The 21,338-nt window shown below is 49.7% G+C and overlaps 1 protein-coding gene and 1 long non-coding RNA gene across 4 annotated transcripts in view; one reads left to right on the forward strand and one right to left on the reverse strand.

Moving 5' to 3' along the window:
* On the forward strand, positions 1 to 14,253 carry LOC110257429. Of its 2 annotated transcripts, none has more exons than XR_002340005.1 (4): positions 1 to 1,065; positions 11,343 to 11,604; positions 12,542 to 12,612; positions 14,064 to 14,253. It is a non-coding gene; the product is annotated as an uncharacterized LOC110257429 (long non-coding RNA). The 2 variants fall into 2 exon arrangements; XR_002340004.1 differs by having other exon boundaries at positions 11 to 96.
* The window catches only part of TMEM189 (transmembrane protein 189), a 23,887-nt gene continuing 9,463 nt past the window's right edge, over positions 6,915 to 21,338 (reverse strand). For both annotated transcript variants that reach the window (XM_005673004.3, NM_001205093.1), the window contains 4 exon segments: positions 13,667 to 13,758; positions 12,105 to 12,249; positions 10,260 to 10,472; positions 6,915 to 8,345 (listed from right to left, as the gene is read on the reverse strand). In XM_005673004.3, coding sequence (XP_005673061.1) covers positions 8,224 to 8,345; positions 10,260 to 10,472; positions 12,105 to 12,249; positions 13,667 to 13,758 — 572 coding nt within the window. In that variant the 3' untranslated portion in view covers positions 6,915 to 8,223.

Raw genomic sequence — 21,338 nt, forward strand, 5'->3', positions numbered from 1 at the left:
CTCCCCGGAGGTCGCCGCCAGACCTTAGAGCTGCATTATTTCTGTCGCCTGTACTCCCTTCGGTCTCTGCGCTTGAGCTGGTGGTAGCTTCAGCGGGTGAGGATGAGAGTCTTGTTTTATTGGATTCGTGGGAATATTAAAATGGCTAATAGAACTGAAGAATTTAGAAAAAGACTTGGCACAGAGCGAGTGGTATATAAATATTAGTTGCTGCCATTATTAGTTTTTATTTTTATTTTTTATAGTTGCTACCATTATTATTATTTTTACTGTTATCATTTCCTCAGTGACTCCTGCTAAGTAGCTATCATCTCGACATTTGTCATCTGTGGAAACAGACTCGGTGGAGTAGGATGGCTTTCCCAGGGTCATGTAATAAGCAGTAAAATCAGGTTTGGAAGCCAGTTCATTCAACTATGGGGCACTTGATATTTCCTCTATGGTGAGGGAGCTGAAGCCTGGGAAGTTTTAAGCAAAACTTAAGCGGGTTTGCATTTTTACAAAGTGCAGCCTGGCTGCCTCAAGGAAATTGAATTGGGTGGCAGCAAGACTGGAGGTGAAGAGTCCAGAGTGGAGGTGTGTTGGACACTGTTGACTGCCAGATCAGTCATGTCTTTCCATTCTCACGGAAGCCTGGTTTTGTTTAGGAGGCAGAAGGTCCAGTTTCCAGGTATGATCCCAAGCCAGTCACAGGCACTGCCATTTCTTTTTGCCAGTGATTGGTCCAGGGGTGTGCCTGTGATCTAGTTTTTTCTAGCCAGTGAGTTGGGGAGGAGCCATATTTGGAAAATTTCCTTCTTCTAATAATAGCTAGGGAGGAAGCCTTTTCTGTCCCCTTTCCTCCTTCATACAATATGAGGTTGTGATGGCTGGAGCTGTGGCATTTATGAAGACACCATGAGGCACAAGCCTGAGGTTGAAAAGCTGACATCCCAAAGATGCCAGCGCAGAAAGAGGGCAAGAACTAAGCAGGACCTTGATAATGTAGTTGAACAGCTGAATGAATCCTGGGCTGCCCAAGACATGAAATAATAACTGTCTTTATTGCTTAAGCTGCTCTTAAAGGTAAGTTGTTATCTACAGCCAAGGAAACTAGCACAGTGTTCCAGGAAAGAGATATATGAACTTGGACTGTTTCACAGCATTCACTCAAAAACACGGTGCTCAGCAGGGTGGGAAAACATCCAGGCAGTTTGGGGATCTCTGACCAGATATATTCAAAGTGTAAAAATTGCAATATACTTTACAGGACCTACGATATTATTTTTTAGCACAATACTTCTCAAACTCTAATGTGCACGGGAATCACTAGCAATCTTGTTAAAATGCAGACTCAGTGGGGGTGAGGGGTGCTGAGATGCTACATTTCTAACAGCCTCCTAGGGAATGCCGATGCTGAGGCACAGACCACACTTTGAGTAGCAAGGTTGTGGATAACATTATAAAGTTTTCTGTTTATATTTCCAATCGATAGTTAAGGAAAAAAGCCCAACCTCATGCTATAGCTTTTATACTACAAAGTACAGAAAGTAAAGCTGTTGACAGGAAAGGGTTGTGGGCACTCACAAGACGGAGGGAGGGATCTGTGCAGGATGGGGTGTGTGACACACTTGCTGGTAGCATTTCATAGTACATTCACGGAGTTATGTCTGATGTGTAATATTAAGGTATTTAGTTTGCTGTGGTTGCTAAAACACACAATCAAAAAAATGGAGTTTCCGTGTGGCTCAGCAGGTTAAAGATCTGACATTGTCCATGCAGTGGCTCGGGTTGCTGTGGTGGCACAGGTTTGATCCCTGGCCTGGGAACTTCTGCATGCTGCAGTTTCAGAAAAAAAAAAAAAAAAAAGGATGGGAGTGGGTGGATAGAGAGTTATGGTACAGTTCATTTACTCATATATATATATATATATATATATATTTTTTTTTTTTTTGTCTTTTTGCTATTTCTTGGGCTGCTCCCGAGGCATATGGAGGTTCCCAGGCTAGGGGTCTAATTGGAGCTGTAGCCGCCAGCCTACGCCAGAGCCACAGCAACGCGGGATCCGAGCCGCATCTGCAACCTACACCACAGCTCACGGCAACGCTGGATCATTAACCCACTGAGCAAGCGCAGGGACCGAACCCGAAACCTCATGGTTCCTAGTCGGATTCATTAACCACTGCGCCACGACGGGAACTCCCATTTACTCCTATATTGATGGACATCTGGGTCATTTCCACTGACTTCTTCCTATACAGTTTGTTTCTGTAATGTCTGAATTTTGTGTCATCTGTTATTTTTTGTGGTCAAGGAAAAAGGAGTAAAAACCAGGGATCTGGGGTGGGAGAAAAACCAAAAGGATGAGTTTCCTTAACGTATAAAGATCCCTTGTGTCTCAGTAAGATAAAAAGATCCTGAAGTTCCCTGGTGGCCTAGTGGGTTAAGGACCTGGCATTGTCATTGCTGTGGCATGGGTTTGATCCCTGGCCCAGGAACTTCTGCATGCAATGGGCTTGGCCAAAAAAAAAAAAAAAAAAAAAAAAAAAAAAAATTAAAAGAAAAATCCAAAAGGAAAGATGACAACCATAAAAGACATTTATGGAGCATTTAGTATGTTCCAAGAACATTGTGTTTTGCCTATGTAAATTCATTTAATCTTCGCAACTACCCTATCTTATGGATGAGGAAATTTGAGAGGTGGAAAGATTAAGTAACTCACTTGTACGTGGCAGAGCTGGGATTTGAACCTGAAGCTCTTAACCACTACTGTCCTGCCTCCCAAGAAAAATAAGAAAAGGACCTGTACAGAGTAAAGAAATGGGGTAAGATACCCAATTTCACTCAACATACTGTATTTCAGTGATTCTAAGATGCAAATTTTTACCTTCAAAGATCTCTAAAATCAGTTTGCATCTTACAATCAATGATACCTTGATTCAATGAAATAAAGTAAGAGAAATGCAAATTAAAACCACTTATCAGATTGGCAAAGAACAAAACACTTGATAACACTCTGTGTTGGCAAGGGTGTGGGGAAACTGGTACTCTCAAAAGTTCTGAGAGTTTAAATGGGCACAGCCTTAGTGGCATGAGCTCTCAAACGTCACCCATGGACATCCTTGACCCAGCAGTCCTGTTTCTAGGACATGACCCCTCAGGGCTACTGGCCTCTAGGAACAAAGACTTAAGTTCTCTGATGCACACAATGGCAGCTTGTATTACACTAAACTGAAAATGACCTCAGAATTAGAGGATAGATGAGTTAAAAAAAAAAAAAAAAAAAAGGCCCATCCTGAAGTTAGAATGCTATACAGCTGTAAGAAGGAATTAGGAAATATTGATATAACAGTTTCCAAAACATAGTGAATGAAAAAAGGCAAGGTGCAGAACTGTATATGTAATTTTCTACCTATTTTGTGAAAAGAGTGGGCACGGTCATGCCTCTGTGTCTATATAAGGGACTTGCAAGGGTCTTGTCCTCTGGGGAGAACTGAGGGCTCGGGGGGCACATGAGTGAGGAGCAATTTACCCTTCACTCTAGACCTGGAGTTGGCAGATTTTTTTTTTTTTTCCATAAAGGGCAAGATAGTAAATACTTTAGGGGAGTTCCCGTTGTGGTGCAGCAGAAGCGAATCTGACTAGGAAAACCATGAGGTTTCGGGTTCAACTCCTGGCCTCACTCAGTGGGTTAAGGATCCGGTGTTGCCATGAGCTGTGGTGTAGGTCACAGATGCGGCTCAGATCTGGTGCTGCTCTGGCTGTGGTGTAGGCCAGCGGTTGCAGCTCCGATTGGACCCCTAGCCAGGGAACTTCCATATGCCACAGGTGCGGCCCTAAAAAGCAAAAAAAGAAGAAAACCAGCCATAGATAATGTGAGTGGGTTTGGCTATGTGCCAGTAGAACTTGATGACTGACACTGAATTTGAATGTCACATGTTAGGAAATATTCTTTTCCCTCCCACCATTAAAAAATGCTCGTGGGGACAGTAGAAAAATAGGCACACTGGATTTGTCCCCCTGGAGACAGTCAGCTGACCCTTGTATTGTTTATTATTCTTTACCTTATGCATGCATTACCTATTATAATGTTTAAGAGGGTAGCTTGAGGAGTTCACATTGTGGCACAACAGGATCGGTGGTGCCTTGGGAGCGGTGGAATGCAGGTTTGATCCCCGGTCCCCCACAGTGGGTTAAGGATGGGGCATTGCTGCAGCTACGGCTTAGGTTGCAGCTACTGCTCGGATCTGATCCCTGCCCCGGGAACTCCACATGCCTCGGGGCGGCCAAAAAAGAAAAAACAAAAAGGTTGAAAGTTTTAGGTTTATCAAAAGAGGGTGGGGCTGATATTGGGAGTAGGGGCCCAGGCCAGACTCCCTATAAGAAGTCAGCGCAGAGGGGGATGCGTGACTTTTTCCAGTGGAGCTGGAAACCCCTGTTTGCTCTGCATGACCACCTGCCCCACTCCACCGCCAGATAGCAGCACAAATCCACCTGACATCAGGCCATCCCTGCACCACCTGGGACGTTGTGGGCAGAAGTCACCTGAATACCTGTTTTTATTTTGCCCAGGGTATATTTTAAAAATGGAGCATTTAAAAAATTTGGATTTCTTTTTTCTTTTTCTTTTTTTTTGTCTTTTTGCCTTTTCTAGGGCTGCTCCTGCGGCATATGGAGGTTCCCAGGCTAGGGGTCTATTGGAGCTGTTGCTGCTGGCCTACACCAGAGACACAGCAATGCGGGATCCAAGCCACGTCTGCAACCTACACCACAACTCATGGCAACGCTGGATCCCCAACCCACTGAGCAAGGCTAGGGATCTAACTGAACCCGCTAGTCGGATTCATTAACCACTGAGCCACGATGGGAACTCCCTAGAAAGTCTGGATTTCTGTCTCCTCTTTCATCAACTGATGTGAGTAGTAGCTGCCCTTTTGGGGTCTGATGCCTCCAGGGCATCCCAGCTCTCAGTGTCAGCTGCTGTTTCTCATCCAGCGCCTGCCTCTGCATCCTCCTTCCTCCTGTGGGGAGGCAGGCTCGGGTGAAAGCTTCAAACGTGCAGGGTCAGATCAGGGCTCAGATTCCAGCCCTGCCACCTACCATGGACAGTCTGTGCCTCAGTTTCCTTATCTGCAAACGGGACTAGGTGTGCTCCCCTCTCAGAGCTTTGGGGACTGCTTGATGGGACCCACACATGCTGCTCTCCACAGTCTGGCCTGTGCTAAGGGTTCAGTAGGTATGAGTCAGCATTTCCCACTGCCTGGCCCTCAAGAGGTACTTTTTGGAACACTGCCATCTCACAAGTGACCCCAACTTTCCCACACCTGCCACAAAACATTTCTCCTTTTTTTTTTTTTTTTTTTCTTTTAGGGCTATACCTGCATCATATGGAAGTTCCCAGGCTAGGGATCCAATTGGAGCTGCAGCCACCGGTCTGTGCCACACCAGAGCGACTTGGGATCCAGCAGCTTGTGGCAACGTGGGATCCTTAACCTGCTGAGGGAGGCCAGGGATTGAACCCACATCCTTAAGGACACTGTGTTGGGTGTCCTGCTGAGCCACAACAGGAACTCTTTCTGTCTTGTTTTTTTGAAACTCAATAAATTTTATTATATTTATAGTTGTACAACGATCATCATAATCCAAAGTATTTTTCCAGCCCTTGGGATTCAGGAGCGGTGAGGTAGTTGAGTGTGAGGCCTGGCTCTGCCTTACTTGCTGTGTGGTCTTAGGCAAGTCACTTCACCTCTCTGGACTCAGGCTGTTTTTTCTTGTTGGCTTTTGGGGAACTAACATGTTGGTAGGGCCTAGAAAACACCCCCAGCAGTGTCTGAAAACAGGAAGGCAACTCCTGCAGCCTCAAGGCTGCTTATTTTGACTCTGCCGAGTTTGGCTGTCTGCCCCACCCCACTGTAGACATCTCAGTCCTTGGCCAATCAGATCCCTTCACCATCCCCTGCCCTCCCAAACCCCAAGATGGTTAGTTCAGGGTAGGCACATGACCCAATCCAGGCCAGTAAGAGCCTGCCTTGGGGCTTTTGCTGCAGCTGCTGGGAAAGGAGACTTTTTTTCTACTGAGATGCTGAACTGGCCCATTGTCAAATCTCAACTCAGAAAAACAGAGCTAGACAGAGACCTAGTTCTGATGAATCATGTGAGCCTTTGGGTCCTGCCAAATCTTAAGTCAGAAACACCTCCTTTCAATTATGAGCTAATAAAATTATTTTAGCTATTAATTTTTGCTTAAGTTATAGTTTCTGTCATTCAGAGTTGATGAATTCTATCTGTGACTCCTCTAAAGTGTCTTTTATTGGAGTCCCCTGGTGGCCTAGCAGTTAAGGGTCTGGCATTGTCACTTCTGCAACACAGACTTGATTCCTGGCCCAGTAACGTCTGCATGCTATGGGTGTGGCCCAAAGCAGAAAACTTAATGTTATTTCTCTGTCCCTTCCAGGTTTTTGTTTTCCCATTTAATAGTGTGGAACCTTTTTAGCCCAGACTAGATATTAACTGCAATGCCTGTGTGTTCACTGCTGAATCCCAGTGCCTGGTATAAACGGAGGTGCCTTTTATTTGTTCCATAAGTACATGAACAAGATACTCATATGTTTAAAATGTCCTGTCTTCCCACTTGCCTCCATCGGTGAGGTTCCATATAATTAGTTTCTATTTTTCAGACCTCATCTTTCATTTTCCCCTTGCTCACTCCAGTCCAGCCACACTTTCTCTTAAAGGGCCCTTATACTTGTTGTCCAACCAGGAGGGCTTTCCCCTCATTCTTTCCCCAGCTGGTTCCATCTCCTCCTCCAGGTCTCAGCCCAAATGTCACCTCCTCAGAGAGGCCCTCCCTGACCGCCCTGCCAAAGCAGCCCCATCCTACTTTTCCAATGTAATTGCAAGCTGTTTGATTTTCTTTACAAATCACCATCTGAATGTCCATGTGCATTTATTTATGTTTATTGTCTCTCTCCCCAGGAGGTCCACTCCACCAGGTTAAGTGCTTGTTTGTTCCCTTCTGTGCCCCGTGTCCAGGGCAGCTCCTGGCACACACCACGTGCCAATAAACATTTGCTGAAGGAATTCAACAGTAGGGGTCAGCCTTCATTACTCTACCATCATGATCTCCTGAATGAAAAACATTTCTCACCAAATCATGAGTCCCCTCCAGAAGCGTTTGGAGTAGATGTCAGCATTGATTGTTTCAGATGACAAAGCCTCCATCCTTCGCCCAGGCTTGGGGTGGGGCCTCACCCTCCAGGTTCCTGACTCCCACACCCCCAGCCAACCAGGAAACACGAGGCAGCTGAGGTTAAGTAGACTCTTGCTGCTTTGTTATAAATATATTATGTACATCCAAAACATGACATTAAAATATTACTCCGTGTTACAGAAAAGATATTAAGGCTTTCTATTATTTACATTAAACAAGCAAGCACCTTTAAAAAAAAAAAAAAACAAAACGAAGAGCCCCACCTTTCCTTCTCTGACATACCCCTGGCCAGAGGGGACACTGTGTCTCCTCCCCAGTGACCAAGACCCTTTGAAGGGGCTGTGCCCTCTGAATACATACTCTGATTAGAATTATCAGCTCTGGCTGGAATCACATGGACAGATGGGGGAGAGGGGAGGTTCAGCCTTGATCAGGAAATTCTGGCCTCTCTGGCTGGCTGCCCCCAGACCCTTGCTGCCCTCTGCCATCCTCGGGCGGACACGCTAGGCTGAAGGGAGTGACTGTCACTGTCTACTCATCCAGGCCTTCAGGGTCAGCTTGCAGGGCCACAGCAGGGTGATGCTCCAGGAAAAGAGTTGTGCCTGGGGGCTCCTTGACTACTGAGGGCAGACACAGAGGAACAGGTAAGTTGACTCAATGCCCCAATACCAGCCACACTTCTGGGCTGCCCAGTGGTGGTGGGAGTGTGGGGAATTGATGAGCTTTTCCTCAATCCCAGGGATGGCTGGCAGGGCTCCTTTTTTTTTTTTTTTTTTTTTTTTGCAGAGTCAGGCTTGGCAGACAGAACAGCTCAGGTGGCTGGGGAGGGGCCAAGGAAAAAAAATGAAAGAAAATGAAAAAACCAGTGGCTCAAGTATTCTCTGTCACAAGGGGTGGGCTGGGGGTGCCTGGGCCCAGCCCAGGAGATGTCCTCTCCACCTAGAGGGGCCAGTGCAAGGAGGCTGGAATTTGGCAGATGGCTTCGGTTTAGGGGAGCTGGGGAAGGTTGGCAATAAGGTGGCGGCACAGACGACTTATTTAATCTTCTGTGCCCATTTCATGTCGTCCGCCCGAGGCTTCTCGCCTGTCAGGCCTTGGATGATGTCTTCTAGGCGTCGCCAGAAGCCCATCTTCTCCAGAGGGTAGTTGAGCCAGCCTGCAGTGGAAACAGGGCAGGGGGTGGGGGAAGGGGTGAATGGAAGAGCAGCAGTAAGAGGATGTAGAGAGAGTTGGCCCTGCTTGGATGGGTGACAAGGACTGATCAAGGAACCTAGGGACCAGAGCTTCCCACAATGGACTTGGGGGCTTCTCAGACATGCCTTCATCCCCTCATCACTTTCTTATTGAACGCTTACTATATGCCAGGTATGGAGGCGGTGTTTCTTATTATTTGTCTGTATTGCCACCTTGCCCAGGAAGCCTGTCCTGACTACCACTTAGCATTCCAGGACTGTCACATCATCCTTTTATTTCTTTATAGTCTTTGTGATAAATTGTAATCATTTTCATTAACTCATCACTTCCGAGTTTTGTGTTGGTTTCTCTCCCTAACTCCCAACTAGAATGTCAGCTTGAACAGCAGAACCCCGTGCTCTTTCACTGTGGATCTCAGTGCCTGGAATGATGCCGGCACACAGGAGGTGCTCCGTGAAGACTGCTCATAATCTTATTTAACCCGTATCACAGCCTCCACTTGAACCTTGAAGTAGATACTATCGTTACTCTCATTTTCCACATGAGAAGACTGAGGCTTGCAGGGGTGTCTCCCAGTTAGGACATGGCCAAACCAAGACTATCCCAGTCCTGGAGCAGTTAAATGATCTCCTAAACAGCCTAAATTTGAACGCCTCCACTGGCGCCTTAAAAACATGACTGTAGGATGTACAAAATATTTTTCGTGCCTGTCAGTTCTGCTTCCAGAAAGGGAAAAAAAGAAACAATCAAACTAACAAAAAACCCAAACCAACCCCAATCCCACAGCCCCGCCAAACCAGTAGCTGTAGCTTACTGAATACCTACTATGTGCCAAGCCTTTGCATCTGCATTCACACCCCAGCCCTGGGAAGTGGTCTGTGGGGGAGGTGGCTGTAGCCTCAACTTGTGGATGAGAAAAGTGGTAACCAGGGAGGCTTGTGAGCCTCCGAAAGTTACATGTGGAAGAGCGGAGAGCTGAACCCAAGCTGGCCTGACTTAACAGCATCTATGCAATACTTAAGCTTAAAAAGATCTCAAGCTGGCCCTGGAAAACCTGCCCGCCTTGCCTCACCTCACAGGCACTGGCCTGTTAATGACCAATGGCGTATTCCTCCCTCACACCAGATATGATCTGGCCTCAGGGCCTTTGCACTTGCTTTTCCCTCTGCCTGGACTCATTTGTCCCTATTTATCTGCAGGGCCCTTCCCACAGTTTTTTCAGATTTCTGACCTCCTTTACAAATAGCTACGCCCTCCTCCCCAACGACCGCCCTTCATCCCGTTTCCCCCCCCAGAATTCTCCACCTGGACTGTCACCTCTCCTGCCCTCAAATAAACCATATGTGTTCCTGCCTCAAGGCCCTTGCACCTACTGCTCCTGCTGCCTGGAGCGCTCTTCCTCCAGATCTCTCCCTTCAGTTCCAATGTCACCTTCTCAGTGAGGCCTTCCCTGACCTCCCTATTTAAAGGGTAAAGCTCCCCCATTTCCCGCTCTTACCCTCTGCTTTATTTCCCTCCATAGCAGTTAGGACCATCAGATGTAGTGCTTATTTTAGGCAGGGATCTTGGCCTCTCTTGTTCAGTGCTATGGCACATAGTAGGTGCTCAATAAGTATTTTCTGGGTGGACAGGTGGTTGGAACCACAACTCTGTGAAGAGGGTATGTGTGTGTGTGTGTCTGGTTTCCTGCTGTGTCCTCGGCACATAGAAGAGTGCGTGGCACATAGTAGGTACTCAAGAAATAGGTGTTCGGAGAGAACATTCCTGTAGGGCAAGGACTGTACAACCTCCCATTGTGACCTCTGCCACCGACTCTAAGGATGGAGCTGAAGTCGGAGTGGGGGGTGGCCCATTCCATGCCACCCTACAGCCGCACCTGTGGTGATGCAGAAGTAGGTCTCGTGGGGTGAGACATGGTGGATGCGATGATGTTTACGGGGCAGGATGACATGCCAGTCCTGCAGGAGGATGACCCAGCTCGGCAGCCCAAAGTATGTGTGCGACCACTTGTGGATCTGATTGGTGAAGGTGACAAAGATGACCAGGCAGAAGATGAAGCATTCCCAGGGGTACAGCTGCTCCAGGGCTTCTGCAGGGTGGGAAGAGGGTGCATCCAGCCGTCATACAGGGCGGGGCCCACTGCCAGCCTGGCCCTCAGCACTTGCCCCTGGGCAGCTCCCTTCCCAGGACGGCATCCGGGCCTCCTTCCATCTTCCCATAGGGCCCGGGCAGTCTCAGACTCCCCTTTGGGCCCCAGTTTCCCCTTTTGCTCAGTGGGCAGAAAATGGAATAAGCATAAGTAATAGTTAAGAATGTGAGGCAGGAGTTCCCATCACGGCTCAGTGGAAATGAATCTGACTAGCATCCATGAGGATGCAGGTTTGATCCCTGGTCTTGCTCAGTGGGTTCTGGCGTTGCCATGAGCTGTGAGGTAGGTCAAATATGCGGCTTGGATCTGGCGTCACTGTGGCTGTGGTGTAGGCCAGCAGCTGCCGTCCAATTCGCTCTCCCTAGCCTGGGAACTTCCATAGGCCATGAGTGCGGTCCTAAAAACACCAAAAAAAAAAAGAATGTGAGGCAGAGCTGGGTTCAGATTCCTGCTCTGACATTTCTTGACTGTATGAACTTGGGACAGCGACTATGGCTTTAAGTCTCAACTTCCTCATCAATAAAATGGGAATCACATTTTTTCCAGATTCCCTAGCAGCAAAGCCTGTGATAAGGCACATGAGTTATCTGATGGGAGGAGGGGAAGGATCCGCTCTTCTGGAAAAACGTCTGAGGGCGGAAAGCAGGACAGGGCAGGGCAAGAGTTAAGCAAAGATGAGGTTGGGGGAAGTCTTGTCTCAGCCTGATCCTGGGAATGGGGGTTTTGAAACGTTGCTGACTCCACAGAGTTAGTCCCACTCAGAGGCAAGGGGGCTGGTCTTTTGTAGACTTTTCTTGTCATTGGCTTCAGGCTTATCCCAAGGAGAGACAGGACCTGCCTGGCAGTTCTCAGAAGGGGCAGCTGGGAGCTCACAGCAGCCGCCACTCACAGCTGCTGGGGCAGAGGATGCGGGTAGGGCGCCACAGCACCCACACCATCACACCCTCATCGCAGCTCCCCGAGGTGGGGGTGCTCTGAGCAACAGCAAGGTGTCAAGTTCTTAAAAGAAGCCCGCACAGAGGAAGACGGGTCTCCCATCTTCCCGCCGCCGTCCTCTGACCTGACACACAAGGTAAGTGAGGCTCGGAGAACTGGACTGACTTGCTTTACTTTAGGACGTTCCCTCCCCCAGACAAGCAGGGCGGAGATCTGAATCCAGGACAGAGTTCGCAGGCACAGGGAGGCAGTGCCAATGGGTAAGGCGGCCCGGTGTAGGGGAGCAGGGGGTACTGGGGAGGGGGCAAATTGGAGCACGTGCATTGTGTCTAAGGGGGGCTTCTGCAGCCCAGCTCTGGCCCAGTGCAGCCAAGTGGGAACAAGGACTCAGGGAGGCCAGACTGGGACTGTACAAGAGAAGCTGGAGATACAGAGCTTTTATGTCAAGTATCCTAATTTCAGTTAGGGAGCATCTAACTAAGAATTATTACAATACTGTGACCCCCCCTACCCCTAACTAAGAATTATTACAATATTGTGACCCCCCCCGCCCCCAGTGTGCACACACACCACAAGAGGCCCATGGGGGCGTGCTGTGTGTCTGGCCCCGATGGCTCCCTGGAGGCCGATGCTCACCTGGGCTCTGGGTGCGGAACTTGTAGGCCATGTTTAACAGTGGCAGGAGCGTCACCAGGCAGTTGTCCCCATTGGTCTCGATGAAGTCATGCCTTGTAATGGCTGTTGGGTCGATGTGATGCTCTCGGAAGGGTCGGATGAAAGCCTGGGTGGGATGGGAGGCAGGGGTACATCCAACCAGTCAGCCTGGGGTGGTCAGCCACTCTCCACGACCTCCTCCGCCCGGGCTCACCTCCTTGCTTTGGGGTGCTGGAGCATGCCTCCATGTACAGGCCCCACCCAGCCTTCGGGGTCTGGGTCTAGTAACTTTAGCAGAAGAGGGGTCGAAATGACCTGGTGGGGACCTTGGGATGGTACTGCCCCCCGTGGGCCTCAATTTCCCCATCTGGGCTATGAGGGTTCTTGGTGACAATCTCTGCTCTCCTTTCCTACCCTAGGACACTTGAGGAGGCTCCTCACAGTGGCAGGCAGGACCCTCTATTTCTTCCCAGCATCCAGGCCCCTCCTGGTAACAGCCCCTTCTCTCTCTCTTTTTGCCTTTTTATCCTTTATGGCCGCACCTTCGGCATATGGAGGCTCCAAGGCTAGGGGTCAAATCAAAGCTACAGCTGCCAGCCTACACCAAAGCCACAGACAGCAATGCCAGATCTGAGCCGTGTCTGCAACCTACGCTACAGCTCACGGCAACGCCAGATCCTTAGCCCACTGAGCAAGGCCAGGGATCAAACCTGCATCCTTATGGATACTAGTTGGGTTCATTAACCACTGAGCCACGAGGGGAACGCCCCCTCTTCTCTTAGTACAAGCTGTTCCAATGAGGCTGACCCCTCCACCCCCTAGTTCTGAGTGAGTGTGACCCTGGCCTGCACAGAGCATCCCATCCCTCTGGCCACAGTGAGTGGCTAAAGGTGAGCATGTGACTCAAGCTGGGCCAGTGGGAATAAGCCATAGGCCTTTGGCCATAATTATGGGAAAAGGGAGTTCTACTGGGGATGCTGAGCTGGGAGGATAGACGCCTGGGAGCTGCGAGCCATCTTAGCCCCCTTTCCAGGGGAAAGAATACATGAGCGTGAAGCCAGGAGGGAGGAAAGCAGAGACAGACACGGAGAGGGGCTGAGTTCAAAGAATCCGGTCGGTCCGCCCTACTGGACCCAACCATGCTCTAATTTGGCTCTACCCCTAAAATTTTCAGTACATGAATCAGTACCTTTCTTTGGTTAAGTCTGTACAGATTTTCTACCACAATCAAAAAAGTCTGACTGACACAAGATGAAGTTCATTGAAGACAGCGAGTTGCAGGGCAGGCAAAGACCAAGATGTAGTGTGGCCCCCAAATTCAAGGGGTTCTGGTTAGGCGGACACGTATCAAAGCTGACTGTCCCACACCTGATGCCTTTGCTTCCAGAAAATCTCAGGGGATTCTTGTTCTGGTCTTGGAGGAGGGGCACAGAGGTCAGGCTGGAGTGATGACTCCCATCGTTCAGACAGGGCAACAGAGGCTCAGGGACTCACCCAAGGTCAGAGAGCCTGACCTTGTCCTTGGGCTGGGTCAATATACGCACCTTCCCCACAATGGGCAGTTCCACGGAGCCCCAGGTGTCGGCTCCCCAGTGCACCAGGCCAGACAAGAAGTCAGCAATGAGCGCCCCTGCAACTGTGGACACGAGGAGGGTGAGCTGGGGGGCAGGGGGGCAGGGGGACATCCCTGCCCACTCCCTACCCCAAATCAGGAAGTTGCTCCCTCCCTGGCTCGCTCACTCACTCATCTGTTAGGGGAGAGGGTGTCCCTTCTCTCCTTGGAACACTTCCTCCCTTAGGATGGAGCCTCAGATGTAACACTCCCGGCCTCAAGCTGCCCCTTTACTTGCTCTTCCCCAGGGGAGGTGTGGGGCCCCATCTGCTTGGCGGGTCAGGAGAGAGTAAGGGGCCTGCTGAGACCCTCCCGTCCTTTCCTTATAGGAAGAGCTGACCCCTTTGGGCTCCCAATGGCCCCACGGGGGAAGCCCACTCTGCTCCAGCGCTGCTGGTGACTAGATGGAAACATCCTGGGGTTTGATGTCAGGAAGTACCTTCGGTCCAAACAGAAGACATGCCCCACCCCTGACCCTAGCTTTGATCAACAATAAATGTGATATTTTGGCTTCTAGCAGCCTTTTTCTTGTCTTTGTTCTGAATTTGTTCAAAACTGGAATGCAGTCCCTCAGAAACCTCTAAACCATTCACTCACTTAAGGGTTTGGTACCATAGAAAGGTTAAGTGCTGTTACATCTGGACTCACATTCCAGCTGTCACTCACTAGCTGTGTGACCTTGGGCATGTTACTTAACCTCTCTGCGCCTGTTTTCTATAGATGGTTGGAATGATGATGATTAAAAAAACCCATAGCAACTGCAATTTATTGAGCACTTTCTCAGTGCCAGACACAAGGGCTTTACATGCTTGATCTTAACGAATTCTCACATTCTGTTAGAAGTTGGTGCCGTTTTTATAGAGGCGGAAACTGAGGCTTGGGGAACAGAAATAACTAGGAGTTCCTGTCATGGAGCAGTGGAAATGAATCCGACTAGGAGCCACAAGGTTAGGGGTTTAATCCCCAGCCTCGCTAGCCTGGGAACTTCCATATGCGGCAGGTGCGGTCCTAAAAAGCAATAAAATAAAATAAAAATAAAGGAGTTCCTGTCATGGCTCAGTGGTTAACGAATCTGACTAGGAACCATGAGGTTGTGGGTTCGATCCCTGGCCTCGCTCAGTGGGTTAAGGATCTAACATTGCTGTGGCTCTGGCGTAGGCCGGCAGCTATAGCTCCGATTCAACCCATAGCCTGGGAAGCTCCACGGGTGTGGCCCTAAAAAGGACAAAAAGACAAAAAAAAAAAAAAAAAAAAGAACAGAAATAACTAGACTGAGGTCACATAGCTGGCAAGTGGCAGAGCTGGGCTCTTAACCTGCCTTGAGGTCCAAATCCAACACATCAGGATGCACTGCCACCCCGTCCACATGGGGAAACCAAGGCAGAGTGGCCAGCAAACTGCCCAGGGTGACACCCCAGTGCCATCCCGTCTCGCTCCCCTCCCTCTGCATCTCAGCCCTACTTGCATATTCTCTTTCCTTTGCACCCCCTTACATGCCTCTGGGTCTCTGCATTTGCTCTTCACTCTGCTAGAACATTCTTTTCCAAGATGTAGCACAGCTCACTCCCTCGCTTCTTTCAAATCTCTCTGCCTCAAAGGTCCTCCAGGGACACCTGATCTAAAACTGTAACTACCTCCATCTTCCAGCGTCTTCTACCTCCTATCTTTCTTCTCCAAGCACCTATCACCCTGGACTTCATTTCTGTTTGTTTCCCCCAACAAGGGCATCAGCTTCATGAAGTCAGGGATTTTAGTCTTTCCTTTACAGCTGCATCCCAGATCCCAGCCCATAATATGGTTCAGTAAACATTTGTTGAGCACCGCAAGCCCTCAATACATATTACTGCTGTTTTTCAGTTATTCAGTCTCTCAAGCAACATTCTCTGAGGACCTACTACTGTGTGCTAAGCTCTAGAGCCAGAGATGCCTCAGACATAGAGCTCATATCATTGGGACAAAGAGATAGGAGGGGGAGAGCTGTAAACAAACACACAAAACAAATGCAGACCACTGGGTCACGTGACTTCAGGGCACACCCTCTCAAGTTTAGTTTCTCATTGCAAACTGGCTGTCCAAGGTCTGGCGGGGCCGTTTAAGGGTTCTTTGAGGGGCACCCTACCCCCTCCCTGAAGATCTCCAAGGGGCTGACTCCTTCTCAGCCTTCTAGCTCAGGACCAATGTCACCTGCCACCCCCCCACCCCAGCCATCCTCCCAGGCAGGTGATCTTGGTCACATCTCCCTGCTTTATTTCTTGATAGCACTTGTTACTATCCGAGGTGGCCTTATTTATTTTCCCTGCTTCTAGGATGAGGAAAGGGGCTCAGAGTTGAACTACCACCCTGGTCCCATGGCTTGGAAGTGGCAGCCATGGGATGGGGAGTGGTGGGTCTACCAGCCTCCAAAACCAGTAGCGCTTCATGCCTTTAGACTGTGCTCAGTAGGTCTAGAGGCATTAATAGAGTGCCTGCTGCATACTACAAGATGCTATGCACACACTGCCTCATGTCTACCAGGAAGGACTAGAGGCACTGTGGCCAAGAGCTAAGGAGGAGCTAGATCAATGAGTCAAGGGCCTCCCCTGTTGCTACCACATTGCTGTGTGACCCTGGGCAAGCCCACTCTGGGCCTCAGCATCTTCACTTGCACAGCAAAGGGTCAGCTGAGGTGCCTCTTGGCCCCCTGTCCCAACTGCTCTAAGGGTGCCCCTAAATGCTGCCTTTAAGAGAATGCAGCCCCCCAGTAGGCCCCTTCAATTTCCCTTCCCACCCCTGTTCCATGGAACCACTGATCTGCTTCCCATAATCATAGATTGGATTTGTCAATTCTAGAACTTCATATAAATGGATTCGTACAGTATGTGCTCTTTTGGACCTAGATTCCTTCACAAGCATAATGTTTCTAGAGTTATCCATGTGTGTATTTAGGAGTTCACCCTTTTTACTGCTGAGTCATAGCCCCGGTCTGGAGGTACCACAGTACATTTATCTGTTCTGCTGTCAGACGACTAGGTTGTTTCTAGGTTTGGGCTGTTATGATTTAGGCTCCTGTGCCTGTTTATTCATAAACCTGTGTGAAGACACAGGCCCTCATCCTCTCTGGGTAAAGACTGCAGCTATCTACCTATTTCTCCATCCATTAAACTTATTTTTTTACCTATTTATTACCTGTTTTTACTTGACATTTATTGAGTACGTATAGTTACCAGGCCCTGTGCCAGCACCTTAAATGTGTTCTCTCTCTTAATCCCGACACTGCACCAAGGCCAGTCTTAAGCCGGTTACACATCTTATGTCCTTAACGGTCCTAAGCATTTAATCCGTACAGATGATAACAATGATAATAAAAACAACATTAGAAAAACAACGTTTTGTGATCATGGTTAACACTGGAGCCCTTCTTGTACGCTGGGTGCTTTGTCAAAGTTGTTAAAAAGTGCATTATTGGGAGTGAAACTCCCCACAGCTTAACTATGGGCTGTGCACAGTGACTTCTCTCCAAGGAGAACACAGTAGGGAAGGGGAAGGGGAGAAGCCGTACAGTGCAGGAACTGGACTAACACCACTTGGGCCAGGGGGTCAAGGTTGACATCACAGTGGGAATGATGCTATGCTAGGACATACCCTTGCTACAGTGTGATGAAAATGGCACTTGACTTCGAAGCTCTTCCTCCCCGAGCCACATAACCCACTAAGAAAAACGCTAAGCAAGTTCTACTAGAGGGCAGCGTACAAAATACCAGCACTCCTCAAAACTGTCAACAACACTGAAAACAAGAAAAGTATTAGCTGAGTCACAGCTAAGGAGCCTCAAGGGATATGACAACTAAACATGATATGGAATCCTGGACGGGATCCTGGAATAGATAAAGGACATCAGCTAAAAACTAAGGACATCTGAATAAACTATGGACTTCAGTTTATAATAACGTATCCATATTGGTGTATTAACTGTAACAAATACATGATACTAATACAAAATGTTAACAATAGGGGAAGGGAGTTCCGTTGTGGCCCAGGGGAAACAAATATTATTCCCGTCGTGGCTCAGCAGTTAATGAACATGACAAGGATCCATGAGGATGTGAGTTTGATCCCTGGCCTTGCTCAGTGGGTTAAGGATCCGGCGTTGCCGTGAGCTGTGCTGTAGGTCACAGACGCGGCTTGGATCCTGGGTTGCTGTGATTGTGGTGTAGGCCGGCAGCTGTAGCTCCGATTTGACCCCGAGCCTGGGAACTGCCACATGCCATGGGTACGGCCCTAGAAAGCAGGAAAAAAAAAGGGGGGGGGGAGTTGGGGGCAGAGGATATATGGGAACTCACAGTACTATTTGTTCAAGTTCTAGAAATGGACTGGGGACTTGGGATTGGTATATTCACACTACTGTATATGGAATGGCTGGTCAACGGAGAGCTGCTGTAGAGCACAGGAACTCCACCCAATATTCTATAATAACCTATATGGGGAGTTCCCGTCGTGGCGCAGTGGTTAACGAATCCGACTAGGAACCATGAGGTTGCGGGTTCAGTCCCTGCCTTTGCTCAGTGGGTTAACGATCCGGCGTTGCCGTGAGCTGTGGTGTAGGTTGCAGACGCGGCTCGGATCCCGCGTTGCTGTGGCTCTGGTGTAGGCCAGTGGTTACAGCTCCGATTCGACCCCTATCCTGGGAACCTCCATATGCTGTGGGAGCGGCCTAAGAAATAGAAAAAAGACAAAAAACAAAAAGCAAACAAAAAAAAACCTATATGGGAAAAGAATATGAAAAAAAAAAAAGGATAGGTGTCTGTGTATCACCGAATCACTCTATTGGACAGAAGAAATTATCACAACATTGTAAATCAACTCTAATTCAATAAAACTAAAAAAATAAAGCTGTTCTAGGAAGTTAAGTCAATTTTTAAAAAATGTCTACTGTCTCATGTCCTGTGCTATGGCGATGGGCTCGAGCACATCCCACCTTCCGGAGGAGGAGGTGAGACCAGGCAGGTAAGCGCCCCACTCAACCCCCTGGCCGGGAAAGGCCTCTGGGGCTGGCAGGGCTGCTGGGGCGGGGCTGAGACCATGGCAAGGGCCACTTATGTCCAGCTCTGGGAAATGGGTATTAATGGCACTTACTTCATTACCACAATCGGTTAATAACAATGGGCTAATGCAGGTCCTTAGGACAAAGGAAGTGCTCCCCAAATGTAGCCGCAGTTAATAGTTAAACATTGCTCCCCTCTCCAGGCCTCAGCTGTGTCATCTATCAAACGACCCGGGTGAGCACGGAGGGATGTAGGCTTCAGGCAGATGTCAGGATTATTTTTGGAGAGGAGCCTTCTCTGACTCAGTGACAAAATGGCTCTGTGATCTCAAGCAGCAACCCCAGGCCTCCAGTTCACGGAATCTTTAATGAAGGTAGGGGTGGCAGAGGCAGGCACACAGAGGCTTCTTTGTCCTGGCGCTGGTGGCAGAACCCAGTGGCTGCCTCACCCTGGGAGTGGTCTGGGCCTGGTTACCAGTCCGCCTGCAGGGCACTGGAAGAGGACTCACCAGGCGACCTTGAGACAGTCCCTGGGCCCCCTGGGGCCTCCATCTCCTCATAGGCCCCCCAGCTGGGGCTTCTTTGCCCCTGCCCACCTCATTCCCTGATGTGGAGACAGAGAGAGGGGCCGAGACAGAGCAGAAGCTGCTGAGGGCTGGGCCATACGGAGTTCTGGGGCCAAATCCTGTCTTTACCACCTTTTAGCTCAAATCCTGTGGAGACTCTTCACCTGATCTGTGGGACGAGCTATGACCCGAGGCCCTGTGACTGCTCAGCTCATTGCTGACCTCTGTACTCGCTGTGACTCTCTGCTGGAACTCTCTTCCCTCTGTCTTTCTGTCAGAAAACTCCTACTCACTCCTTGCAACACCAGCTCACAACCCCTGACACTTTTCCTTCACTTGCCCCAGGTGCAGTAAACAGCTCAGGGCTCCCGGGCCATTCATCTGTCACTCATTCACTGTGGCAACACTGTCCTTGTCGGGGTCGCTAATGACCTCCATGTGGCCCAATCCATGGGTCCCCCTCAGTGCCTCTCCTTGCTGGTCTGTTCGGTGGTGGCTCCTGGTTGACCCCCCAAGTCTTCTGGAAACATAAGCTCCTTTTAGCTTGTGCAACTCTGCCTGGTTCACCTTCCACCCGTTTGGCTGGCTCTTCCTCCTCTTCCCGCCTGGAAGCAGGGAAGGCCTCAGCCTCCTCTGGGGTTTGCACAGCTGAGTTTGCACAGGGCTTGGGGTGGGGTCTCCGCCAGCACCTGGGCTTCAAACACCATCTCGACTCCCAGGACGCCCAGATTTTTATCTCCAGCTTCCTTCCCTGATGTCAGACTCTGATCTCCAATTTCTGGACACCTCCCCAGGGCCCTCAGGCAGGCTCCTCCAACCCTGTCCCAGCCACCACCTAGGCCACAGACCCCTCTTTCCTCTCACCTCCACAGTCACACTGGAGGCTCACCTATCACAGCTCATCCAGAGTTTGATGACTTTCCACCACCTCCACTGCCCTCCTGGGGTCTGGGCCACCATCTTCACCTCCTCTCTGGCCCTTCCTGCCCCTTCCATCCTCCCTGCAGGTCAGATGATGTCTGGGAAATTGGGAAACTCACCAATGGCTTCTCATGGCCTGTAGAATAAACCCCAAGTCCAGACTACAGCCTTCAAGGTTCTACACGACACCCGCCCCCACAGTGCCTCTGAGCTGCTGCCAGCTCCTTCTCCTTTCATGAATTTTCTCCAGCCACACTGGCCTCCTCTCTATCCTCCAAATGCCCAGGGTTCACAGCGGCCTCAAAGCCTCTGCACTTGCCACTCCTCTGCCTGGGATGCCCTGCACAGAGGTAACTGTTTGCCAGCATCCCCCTCACCCCCCCGCCACCTCCTTCAGGCCTCTACACAAATGTCCCCTTCTCCAGAGTGGGCTTCCCTGACCTCTTACCTCAACTCTTCCTTGCCAATTCCCTTATCTTGACTTTGCTTCCTGGCATTTTGTCGTCTGTGTTTATTTACTGGGCACCTTTTCAGGGCTTCCCGCTCCCTTGGTTTCTGGGGCCTGGCAGGGGCACCAGAACCTCTGGGGAGATGGCACCAGGCTGGGGGTGGGCTCTTTAGGCTGGCACGGTGCCCTTACTTCTTGCATGTCAACACACAAATCAGGGCAGCTATTTAAATCGATTAGGAGCTGTGCAAACACCACTATCAGCGGACTGTCTGCTCTTATCAGCCAGAAGGCAAAGGTGTGGGATGGAGAGCAGGTGTCTCATGCAGGTGAGAGAGCTCCTGGCCCAGAGCTGGAAGCTGTGGTCCCAACTGCCTGGAATGCCCAACCTCCTGGCTTGCAAACACAAACCTGGGCTCTGGTACTGCTGACCCTTTGCCCAGCCTGGGCCCACTGCCTGGAACACGCCCTCCTCCCAGAGCTGACTGCAGCCTGTGCAGTAACCCCAGATTCTGCGGCTGCCTGGGGAAGGCCAATGGCCTCTCAGAAGACGGTGATGAGAACCTACTCACTAGGCTACCACCAAGAGTTAAAAGGGCCCAGCATGGGGCTTGCCCAAGGCGCCCAGTCAGGAAGTGGCATGGCTGGG

The sequence above is a fragment of the Sus scrofa genome, chromosome 17 (genome assembly GCF_000003025.6).
Source record: "Sus scrofa isolate TJ Tabasco breed Duroc chromosome 17, Sscrofa11.1, whole genome shotgun sequence".
Lineage (NCBI taxonomy): Eukaryota > Metazoa > Chordata > Mammalia > Artiodactyla > Suidae > Sus > Sus scrofa.